The 12,104-nt window shown below is 41.2% G+C and overlaps 2 protein-coding genes across 3 annotated transcripts in view; one reads left to right on the top strand and one right to left on the bottom strand.

The window, feature by feature from the left end:
- ntn1a (netrin 1a) overlaps window positions 1-6,067 on the top strand; it is a 77,218-nt gene extending 71,151 nt beyond the window's left edge. Inside the window, exon 7 of the mRNA XM_084046254.1 lies at window positions 3,539-6,067. Coding sequence (XP_083902380.1) covers window positions 3,539-3,867 — 329 coding nt within the window. The 3' untranslated portion in view covers window positions 3,868-6,067. The remainder of the gene's footprint in view (window positions 1-3,538) is intronic.
- A 123-nt stretch (window positions 6,068-6,190) lies between these two features.
- The window catches only part of stx8 (syntaxin 8), a 69,419-nt gene continuing 63,505 nt past the window's right edge, over window positions 6,191-12,104 (bottom strand). Inside the window, exons 8-9 of one of the 2 annotated variants that reach the window (XR_014599945.1) lie at window positions 8,547-8,972; window positions 6,191-8,224 (exon numbers count right to left, since the gene is read on the bottom strand). Coding sequence is in view for 1 of the 2 variants with exons in the window: in XM_084046301.1 (XP_083902427.1) it covers window positions 8,908-8,972 (65 nt within the window). In the remaining variant the exon portion in view is untranslated. Of the gene's footprint in view, window positions 8,973-12,104 lie in introns of both variants that reach the window. The other variant, XM_084046301.1, reaches the window with a different exon arrangement.

The following is a 12,104-nucleotide window of genomic DNA, read 5'->3' as shown; positions in this document are numbered from 1 at the left end:
ACAGTCGACATCCATAGGAGTGTGAAGAGTTAGAAAAACAATAAGAAAGTGAGACAGTGTCATCGGGACGTCCTGTCAAGCAAGAGAGAATATCACTCAACACTGTACTGAGTATATTCCATCTACCCCCATACACACCTCCCACTATGAGTGGGTGGGTGGGGTTCCCTGCTTCTGCTGATGTAGCATGTGGTGGCCAGGTTGAAATGTATGTATACGGGAATTCTGCTGGTGTTGATGAGTGATTAACCCAACCCAGCACCTTCCCTGAACAAGAATCTGTCCTCCTTAGCAGCAATGAATGTTTGAGTCTGTACTTGCGAGTGTATTTGGGTGTGTGTGAGTGACAAATACAATGGAGTCAAACAGTTACGTTGCTAAGCCTTGGAGCAAGGTCTCCGATAGGTGTGTCACTCACTGAACTGGCCTCTGTAACAGTAAAGGCTTGTTCTATACTCGATTGTGCACTGAAAATGGCCAAATACAGGCTCAGGGGGGTCATCCCTGGCAGAGGGAGAGTAGCGCCCAGGATTACATAGGCAATTGTTGGCACTGGGTGAAAAAATGGGTTACAAAATCGTGGGATAAAAAACAAACAACAGGCTCACAACACGTGTGAGATTGTAGATCGGCTATTTTCAGTGTGTGACATTGGCGTGCAACCATGTAGAAATCAGGCATAAAGAGGATAGTCATCAAAACGACATTTGGTGTCAACAATTGGCTCCTAAAATAATACCGTAATTTGTTCCAGCTTCTAACTCAACTGTAACCTGATATTTTTATAATCTGGTTACTGTAATGATGCCCCTAATCCATTGCTCCCCAGCAGTTTGAACTGCCATGTTAGAACTCCTGTGAGCAAGGGCTAATCCACTTTCTCTCACACCAGGGGTTTTTATAGTCAACATGTACATGATGAGAACCAGAAAAGGGCCCATTTAAATAGCTACAGTACTAAACAATAGTCTGCAGGAATGTTTTGTTAGATACAAACCAGACCAATGCCAACGTATCCTAAAGCCAATGCCACACACAGGCACATAGACAGTGATACATGAACTAACATAATTTAGCGTGGCTGGATAAAGTGGTAGTTTATGGTTGTTTTGAATGGAGCAGCAGGAGAGCTGGGCTCCACGCTGCGTAGCACAGTGATGCTACAAGCTACTGCGGTTGGGTATAAAGACAAAATCATTGAAAGAAATGCAGCGGGTGGGAGTGTTTGTGTGCCTTTGTGGTTAAGGGGGTTAGGGGGTTCTGTCTCAAATGTAGTCATAAGGATAACTACTCTTGCTCAACAGAACCAAGTATCACAAAAGGCTATTCAGTATTTGCAGACCAGACACAGCCAATGTTAGGCAATGTATCTGTTGTAGCCAAACACAAACAGAGAGAAGAGCGCCTTCCGGTGGTGACAGGTGGTAGAGGCAGGGTGATGGAGGGCAGAGTTCACCATTAGGTCAAATGCCCAATCAGCCAACAGTAGCATTGTGTTGCCATTAAGGACTCCCATCTACCCCTCTTACCATGGTGACATAAAAACCGTTCACAAAAATGATTTCAGGGCAAGGGAGGCATAAGACATAATGTTTTAATGGACAATAATAGCAGGATGGGTACGTAAAAGATGCAAGTCTTAACAGCCCAATCTACACTGGCATCATGTGTGGTGAAACTGATGTTGGGGTTTGAAAAATACCATTTAAGCCACATCCATCTCTTGCAGAGTCTCATACCTTGGATGAGTCAGGGATGACTATTAGGGCTGCAAATGTCCATTATTTTCTTAGCAATTATTCTACCAATTAATCGAATAATTGAGAAGCGCATTTTTTCATCTATGCATCACGTGATGTCAGAGCTGTGTTGATTTCGTCGAATAAAACTATGACGAAAAATGTTCGTCGACTACCTTTTTTCACTGACGAAAACTAAATAAAAACTAAATAAAAACTAAGCTATGATGACTAAATATATTGACAATTTCGTCAACAAATATAAACAGGTGTTGCACGTCGCGCTGCAACGCGTTGTGAGCTTGTAGATCGGCTATTTTCAGCATGCAATAAAATCAGCCATTACGACGTCATCAAGGCCTGCCAAAATACATTTTAGTACAGTACATTTTTTTAAATCAACTGTAGATTTAGTCGACTATTATTTTATATTTAGTCAACTAAAACTTGACTAACAGTAAAAAATGTCAGATGACTAAAGTATGACTAAAACTAAATGGAATTTGATTCAAAAGACTGACTAAAACTTAATCAAAATTTGCTGTCAAAATCAACTCTTCAGTATGTCAGGGTGTCTCACAACTTTAACAGTCTGCACTGCCATACAGCCATTTCCTTCTGAGGACACACTAATACTTGAAATTGGTTCAGTTTGGTATGCATCATTGGTATACTATTATGTCAAAGCTAATATTACAAATTTGGGCAGCAAATCTGACCCGTTTTGGCAATCCTGACCTCAAGCTAGAAAATAGGCCTATTTTTATTCAACGATACTGCAGAGCCAATAGACCTTTCAAAAGCACTTTGGCTCAAAGATAGTCTTTGTTCCAACTAGAAGCTAATGGGACACTAAAGCTAGTGATTATTCCATTTGTAGAGGGCACTGGAAGACAGGCAATCTCTGGGCTAAAGGCTTTCAAGAGAGATGGTCAGTTCAAACAGAGCAGCGGGTCAGAGCTGGATGATCTGGGCTGTATAAATTGTTCCATGAATAATGTATTATCTTGACATAATAGTTAAGCTGAAGCTGCCAACTAGTGGTTACAAATCACAGTGAAATGCTGATGCAGCATTTGAGGATGTATGGTCTTACTGTACTTGCTGCGAAAGATACAATTAGCATAATGTTCACATACGTTGGTGCAAAAGAATGTAGGACACTACATTATAGAGATGCTAAAAACTGTAATGCAATGGAAACTACACATTGTATTTCAAAAAGAAAACTTTTCACATGTCCACAGTAGCAAGTCCTTGGAGATGAGTGGTTTAAAGCAATGGTTCTCAAAGTCGCGTCCGGGGACCTTGAGGGGGCTCCAGGGGGTCCCCAGCAAAATGTGTTAATATAGCTTCAAAATCAGTTTGACCACTTTAACCCTATACATCGGATATTTTCAAAAAGATCTTGAAAGAATCTTGATAAATAATTTTTGAAACATTTTAACAACACACGTCTTGTAGGGGGATCTCTGGCCCTGCCGCAAAATATTTTCAGATGGGTTATAGGTCAAGACGGCAGGAAGGAGTGAACTACAGGATAAGAACTGTAGACATGCTGTGTGTGCCAACAGGACAGGAAGGGATAGTCCCTTAATTCATCTCTGGGGCACAGATATTGAAAAGGCTCTAAAAGAGCACATTTCAGTGAGAAAGAAATGGCACCATAATAACAATACTCTTCAATCTCATCAGTATTCCTTCAGTTCTTTTCAATCAATAACAATTAGGGATGCAAGAGTTAATGCTAGTTGCCGTCCTAATAACAATACCCCTCTATTCCCTCTCTACTTCCACAGCTGTCCAGGTGCACATTCTGAAGGCCGACAAGGCCGGCGAGTGGTGGAAGTTCACCGTCAACATCATCTCCGTCTACAAGCAGGGCGAAAGCCGTATACGCCGCGGGGACCAGTTCCTGTGGGTCCGCGCCAAGGACGTGGCCTGCAAGTGTCCCAAGATCAAGCCCGGGAAGAAGTACCTACTGCTGGGGAATGACGAAGATTCCCCCGGGCAGAGCGGAGTGGTGGCAGACAAAGGCAGCCTGGTAATCCAGTGGAGGGACACATGGGCCCGCAGGCTCAGGAAGTTCCAGCAACGCGAGAAGAAAGGCAAGTGCAAGAAGCCGTAAGGCGGAGAGGAGAGAGAGAAAGCGGGAAGGAGGGAGGACGTCAGAGAAAGAAAAAAGGAACACATAAGAGAAGAGGAGTTGGGTCATAACAAAAAAGTGAAAGAAAGAATATGGACAGAAAAGAGACTGTGTATGTTGCTGCTTTTTCGTGTAGAAGCATGAAGAGAACTATTTAGGATGATTTTTTATTTTTTTTGTGAACTTTTGTTGAAGGAGCTCACCTTGCAGATTTGGTTTCACAGGTTATTTTCCTTTGAGATTTATCTCTAGTGGATTTGCCGACTTTGCACCTCTTACCAGTATATATAAAGTTGTTTGTGTTCATCTTTTTAATATCTCAATGAATCCAATATATTTTATGCTCCGATTGAATGAATATCCTCTGCTGGTACAAAAGAAATGATACAGATAAAGCCACTGAATGACCACTGCAATTTTGCCTCCGTAGGTTTCACTTTCTGAGCATATTTTTTTTCCCATAAAAAACCCTCACTGCTCATATTACGGAAGAATTCTTCTTCCATTAACAATATACAACATTTGCTCTTTTTAATAAAAAAGTGCCATAAAATAATATTATTTCGAAGTGTCAGAAATGCACAGCTTTCTTTTTAACAAATAATAAGCTGCCTTTGCCCCTGTCAGAAGGCTGTGTAGAATATCTAGGTACAGTCATAGGGACCACATAGGGATCACATCCTACAGTTTTGTGTCAGGATTTGATCAGATTTAAATTTGCAAGGGACCAAAAACTATGGACATTTTTGGTAATCGCACAAAGGATTAAAATGGCATTGACTCATCAATATCAATTTACCTTTTCCCCTGATTTGCCTTTGTAAATCTTTTTTTTAATTAATTCTTTAATGTCTTTATTTTAATACATTATTGTACAGATCACCCTGCATGCCAATGCCTCCTAAACAAAGCTGCAATGTTCGATTCACTAACAGGTGCTGCTGAAAATAGTATATTTTTATTATTTTGCTGAGTTTTCTTTAAGATGACAAATTGCAACTGCAGAAGGTCTTAATCTTGTCATGACAATGGTGAATTCAATTCACAATACAAACTCAAATTCACCACTCTATTTCAGTCAGAAAACATACAAGTAAATTATAGTGTATTGCTAAATGACTCTGTATTATTTCAATTTTTTTATACTTGATCATATATTTTTTAAGTCATTTATTCAACCATAAATATTACGAGACCAAAATAATCTGAGCTGAAAAAGAAAGACCTGAGACAGTACATGATGTACAACATACAGGATAAAACATTGACATTAAATGAGGCCAGAATACATTTTGTACTTTGATCGCATGAAACAACACTTCTAACTTGCATATATTTGAAGACCAACAATATACGCATTTCTGCGATTTGTCTCTTAGAAAAAGTATTCTCACACCCTGCATAGCATTTTTTTTACAGAATGAAAGCATGGTGTAAATGTTGCCCTCTATGATCTGTTAGTATGTATTTTTTTGTAAGAAAACACAAATTAAAAATTATTAGAATGTAAAATATATTTGTAATTGATCTATGCCTTCTTCTAATGTACTAAACTGGGGTTGGCTACTGACCACTACATCTGCATAGGCAGTTTTCTTTTTTTTTTTTAGAGAAGAGGATTTTAGATAAGATAACAGTTAACATCTATGTATTGTTTTAGGAAGCAAGGACCAAGGGCAGTTAAAAAAAAGAGAGAATTTGCTTACCGAACGAGGCAACAGAAATAATCGTACAGCAGAAAAAATGTACTTCTCTTTCACTGTTCCTTTAAAATGGACAAAAAGGTACTTAATACGTAAGGTGCAGGGCGAGTTGTTTTCAAATCCTCTTCGTTCTCCTTAAACTAGCCCGTCGAGCTTCCAAGAGTACTAATGTTAACTATGGTCACCGAACAGGGTCCCTTAAACCTTTGGCGTGATTTTAGAGGTTAGTGTACCTACTCTTGGGATGGTAGAGAACAGCTATGCCACGCCAACCATGACCTATTAAGACTTCATTGTGCACACAATGCATGGTTGTACTTTCACTGAAGGGCGCTGTATGAGCACTCGACAGCTGCAGTCCCCTATTGAGACGTCACGTTAATTCTCTGCACTATGCTTTGCTGAAGGACATTAATTCAAAGTACATCTCAAATTCATTTCTGACTGATCGAACCTCCCCCAAAAGGTTTAGAATTCCTCAGCATATCACAAACCTGAACCAGCATATTGGTTTTTGAATTACAGTAGTAGAAGCAGGCTTTGTGAGAAGTTGTTAGCAAGGAGTGGAAATCAGTGGGGCTGAAAACTAAGGCCTTTATTAAAAAAAAATCTAACTCTAAAACAGCAATTTCAGTATTTTCACAAGACAGTTTAATGTATATGACTTAGATATGACTTTTCACAGACATTGGTTTTTGGCCCCATCGAGAGTAACTGCCCACTTTCTGCTTCCAATATCTCAAAAACTTGTTCAAAGTTCTTTTTGGATGCACTGAAATGACTTCTAGTTCATGATAATTCAAAAAGGTTTCTAATAAAACTCAAGTTAATCTGTGTTTCATTGTAATCCACTGTTTCTTTTTGAGGAATTACATTGATGATTATGAGCATCTGTGGCCAATAAATAAGTCAAAAAATTGAAACGGCAGTCCCACACCAGGATACTTTGAGCTGTCTCTTGCAAAGACAAAATACATACAGTGGATGATATTCACATATTTATACATAGTATATTTACATGTTAATGTTCATTGCTATAGAACACTGCATTACATGTAAATGTTTGGCACAACATGTAGTCACATCTCATCACATGCTCGTCTCTTTCTGTAAACCCACGGTGTACATTTTAGCTCTGTTTCCAGAGCAACGGTTTGACAACTTTCATGATCAGACGCTCTCGACAGACCTGTCAAAGTGTTACTTTGTGTTCATACTATGAATTGTAAATGTTGTTTAGCTATCACAATTGCAGAGTTTTTGCAATGTTGTTTTACGATGCGTACTAATATATTATGGTTATTATATATGAATATATTTAATGACACGAGACATTGTGGATTTTATTATGTCTTTTTCAATTTGTTTCTTTTTTTTTTTTTTACTCGTTTGTGGTTGTTTAGATGGTTGTCATAAAAGAAGGAAATAATAACTACTGAACACACCAACCTGGTAGAACTAAATTCTCATTTTCAGTTGAAATAAACTCTTGTTACATTGAAAAAAAGTGTGTTTCGCTTGCTTGGAATCATTACTCTGATTAAAAAGTCTGTTTAAAAAATAATGAGTGATTCAGACACAGACACACGCACAAACACTTGCTATCACCAGTCTCATGTATAGAGTTAGTACTAAGGCACACAGCCAGACTTCTGGGACATGAACATGAGACCACCACCGACCGATCAGCACTGTACCTTACAACATTTCAAAATCTCAGATAAAGAAATAATGATGTAGTCCTCACAAGGCATTGAGCCCAGTGCGGTGACCGACTTGTCACAGGACACGGACAGTAACAGCTGAATATTATGTCGCAAAAACACCTCAATCCTCAGGAGCGTGTATTGTGGACAAACGCAGACAGCCAGGAGTCCAAGGGCTGTTAACTGCTTATTTATTACAAAGTACAGCATATCCATTAGGGCTGAATTGATTTACAAGGAAGGAAAACAGTCGTGTTAGCAACGCGACCATGTTTGTTTTGGCGGAGTGTTATTCTATAAACATTATAAAATCCCAGGACAAATGATAACATTATGGCAGCTACAGTAATGCGAGGGGTAAAATGTGTGTGTGAGCGTTGCAAAGCTAGTGGAATTACAGTACTAAGTCAGAGTCTCAGACTAGACCACGGACAGAGTTATGAAGGGAAAGCGCCACTTGAGGGAGGTCCTACTGTTAAATCAACACTCGACCTAGGCAAAAACATATTCCAAAATAATCCCAAACCTTTATTATACCTTTAAATAGTAAAACCACTTGATGTGTGATTGATTTATCTAGACAGACATTTGACAACTTCAAAAGTAGACATATAATTTGCAGGATAAGTTAAATCGAGCGGTACACTGTTTTTCTTCTTTTTACAAAGAAAAACTCCCCTACGGAGATGCTATTGTAGGGTCAGCACTGCCCACTATCCAGCCAACACCTTATTAAAAACATAACTGTGCTGTCAACTGGTTCCTTAAAAAACTCAACTTCATTCCCCTTTGCCTCATAAGGCAAAGGGGAATGAAGTTGAGTATAAAGTTACATTTCTTTCACAGTTCTTCAGCAGCTTCCATGCAGTATAGGGAAGTCCATCCTGATGTAACGCCACTAGTGACAATTCTCTCTGGCCAAACAGTAGTCTGCAGTAGTGATGTGTCGTTCATGATCGATTCGTTCAAAAGAACTAGTTCATTGCCGTGAACGTGAACGAGCTTGTTCACTTTCTGAAACTGTTGCGTTCACGCTATCGTGCATGCCCCCATCCCCTCCCCCCGTACACGTCGGGCTGTACGCGCAACGTAAAAAAAACGCTCCAGCGATGGTGTTTTACACTATAAAATAGCGGTACTGAACGAGAATGTGAACGAATCATTTGAACGAATCATTGCCGTGAACGTGAACAAAATCGTTCGTTCACTGAAATTAACGTTTTTTCCCACCACTAGTCTGCAGTGTTTTCACGCCACCTTTTGGTATCACCTCAGCTCGCTTGGGACCCTTGACTGAGGTGATACCAAAAAAAGTACCAGGTACTTTTTAAACAAAGAGTCGAGTCGAGCCAGAAGCTAGCAGTGGAAAGGCGCGATTAGAGAGACCTTTGTTTTTCAGTGGAGAGCAACGGCAAGAAAACAGAAAATGCAAGAGGTGAGATGATTCGAAGAGTTTGTGAGTAACAGAAATAAGTCCCTGTGCTGCCAGGTGTGAAGGTTTTAATCCAGCGTTCTCCCCCCGTAGGTGCTCTCTGGCATACTCGGTGCTCAAACGACAAGAGCTCCAGTACAGCTCCGGAATCAATTTCATGCTCACCGTCGTTTCCGCTTAGCTACACAGGCCACACACCAATCACCACAATGGCTATTAGCAACAGCACAATCACCACCAGCATCCCTGTAGAAGGAATTAGACAGACAAAGAAACATAAAATTAATGAATCAATGCAATCATCTAGCATTGTACGATACAAATGTTGTCAAGCTAATGTTTGGACATACATTTATGTAAAAAAAACGATTACCATCATGATAGAAAACGTATGTAGAATTTGAGACTTTCACCTAAACTAAAATATTCATCCCAAGAGTTTAGGCCAGTGGTTCTAAACCAGTGGTTGAGAAACACTCTTGAGAGCGTAAAATGAAACCAAATGGACCCTTATGGGTCCATTTTACGCTCTCAATAGTTCAATTATTGTTAAACATTTGCATTACTTAACTAAAGAATTGTTGTTTTGATCAACGTTGGCCTGTTATCTCTCCTATAGTACCAACATCAATACAGCATGGAATTGTGGACAAAAACATATCCAACGATAACACAATATTCTAAGTTTTGGGTCTGAGAGTCTAAATCTCATCAAATGGTGGTCCGTGGCTTAAATGCTGAATAAATAATGGACCGTGATATGAAAAAGGTTGAAAACCACTGGTTTAGGCAGATTCCACATACAGCGGAGGGACAGAGAATGTGACTACAGGAGGTAAGGAGCCGATACAGATCACTGCTCATTTTCCAAGCCCTTGATCAAATTCTGGGCCCAAGTGCTTATAGCCTCACATCACATTTCCATTCTTTAGCCCTGATGACTTAATGCAAGTTACACGCACTTGACAGCCACGCAAACCTTATTGACATAGATCGCACACTGCGATAGGCATGTGTTTCTGATTCTGCCCTGAGAGGATAATCATTGTTTTTCACTGATGCTATGGAAGCGGAGAAAACCTACAAAGGCACGCTCACACTTCATCACAAAGGCTTTACCCTGGGGGAACTGAAAATATTATACGTTTTTATTAGACACCCCCCCCCCCCCACCCCCCACCTACCCCCTATCTTTACCCCCCTAGAAATCTGGGTTTAATCCACCGCAGATGGAATTGTCATTTTTTGTAAGGGGGAGAAGGAAAAAAAAAAGGTATAAAAAGTCTGCTAGGAATTTTATGATCTCGGTTTACAACTTTACAATTTCAACGTATTGTACAGAGTTTCAAGGGAACTGTTGGCCATGATGATAACTCTGTAGTCGTACAGTAGGTTACGGCTCAGTTATTTCAAATTCTGTCAGTCTTCTAACCCCGCGCACGGCGATGCGGGAGGAACAACTGACAACGGATGGCGGCGGTGAGGTGGGGGAGGCGGGCTGGATCATAAACATAAGCATCATAAACATCAAATGCATCCGAGATGTGGAATTCCTCCCTTCCGTACGTCTACAGTACACACATACCCAAGGCCCACCCAGTGGCCTGGTTCAACAAACCACGCCACACGCTATCAAGACATGGAAAACTTTCTTCCAGGCCCCCCCACCTCCCCTCCATGACTCTGGGGTGAAGATTTCAAACAACTGCATCTCCGACGAGACTGAAGTCGCCTTCACTAACTCAAACTGGTATCTACAGCCCCCCCCCCCCCCCCCCCCCTTCCTCTCTCACTTTGGGTTTACATTGCTCTCATTCTTTGGCTCTCTCCTCTGGCGCGTTCTCGTTCGTGTTCGTAATTGGTCCGCCATTCCGTCGGCAGACAGACAGACAGGGCGAGATATAAGCCATGCTGAACTAATTGCTTAGTGGTGGGGGTGGTAAGGCCTTATGAAATGTAATGCTGATGCTGGTCCCACTGCCAGGGAGATGGGAGATGGTTGTAGAGGATCCAGATGTCTGAGTACCTCGTTAAGTCATCGTGCCACGACGTCTACAGCTGTCTCCTTTGTCTCTCTCGTCGTTTTGTTTAGGTGGGGGGGGGCACGACAGCTATGCCGCCGCGGTGATGTGATGGGAATTTAAGGTTGATTTTGAGAAGAAGAACATGGAGAGAATGTGTGAATTTACAGAAAGGGCTGAATGGAGGGCGAAGGACGCAAGTCAGTTGATGTTGATGTGGAAACCGAGCAGCGGTAAGGAGTTATCAGTGGTTCAGGCTGAACGTCCCCTCTTGATCGCTTGCACATGTGAGCCTAATATAAACGTCAAGAAGAAACATTCCCTCCAGCAGCCCCTCTTGATGGCTCTTTAAACACCTCACGCTAAAGCAAATATACACAACACTCACACACACATAAACTTGTGGAAATTAAGTACGTTTTGGGGTGTTAAAGATGTCCAAGCAACTTGGAGTGGACAATCCATTAGATTAGATTCGTCATCACAAATTGTATTGAGAAATAAGGTCCCATATCCGCCAGCAAATGAATCCGACGATGAAATGTCAGCACCACAAAGAGATAGGCGCTGAGCCATTTCTCCCACACACACACACAATCTGAGACAGGACAGATCCACACACCCTAAATGAGTGGTTCTCAAACTTTTTCATGTCAAGGACCCCCAAATTGACACTTATTAGCCCAAAGACCCCCATTTGAAAAGATATGCCAGGGACCCCCGTAATTTTTACGGCTCTAGCAGTAATTCTCAAAAATGTTTTTTCAAGAACCTCCAGTTTGACATGCATTAGACTACGGACCCCTATTTAATGGCATTTCTATCTTTGGGACCCCAATTTATATTGTAAAATCAATGTTAATTTAACTCTGAGAGTGTACAAATGGAACCAAATGGACCCGGGTCCATTTGGTTCCATTTGTACACTCTCAGAGTTACAGACCCATAAGGGTCCATTTGGTTACTAACTATCAATCATTTAGCTGGGGACCCCCTGGAACTCCCCCCGGACCCCATTTTGAGAACCCATGCCCTAAATGTCACATAACAGCCAGTCATAGAACCACATCAGAGACCCCCATCCTGACCCCAGGCCTGCCCTTCTCTTTGGACCAACACTGTCCGGCTAAGTAACTAAATAAGCTACTCCTGACCCTCAGAAGACTAATGACAATAATGGCGTTTGCTTGCCAAACAGACGAAGGCTCTGCTGTGTCACTGATGCTGAGAAGGTTCACCGGTGTCATTCGCCCCCAGACTGACCACCCAGGAGCTTTGTGACGGGCAGAGTTCACAGTCCTTCCCATCCGAGCATTTTTTCTGACACATCAGTAAGATGAATCACAGAGAAAAAGGA

This window comes from Gymnoscopelus microlampas (genome assembly GCF_963454915.1).
Source record: "Gymnoscopelus microlampas genome assembly, chromosome: 2".
NCBI classification, from domain to species: domain Eukaryota; kingdom Metazoa; phylum Chordata; class Actinopteri; order Myctophiformes; family Myctophidae; genus Gymnoscopelus; species Gymnoscopelus microlampas.
This window is presented reverse-complemented; position numbering and strand designations above follow the sequence as displayed.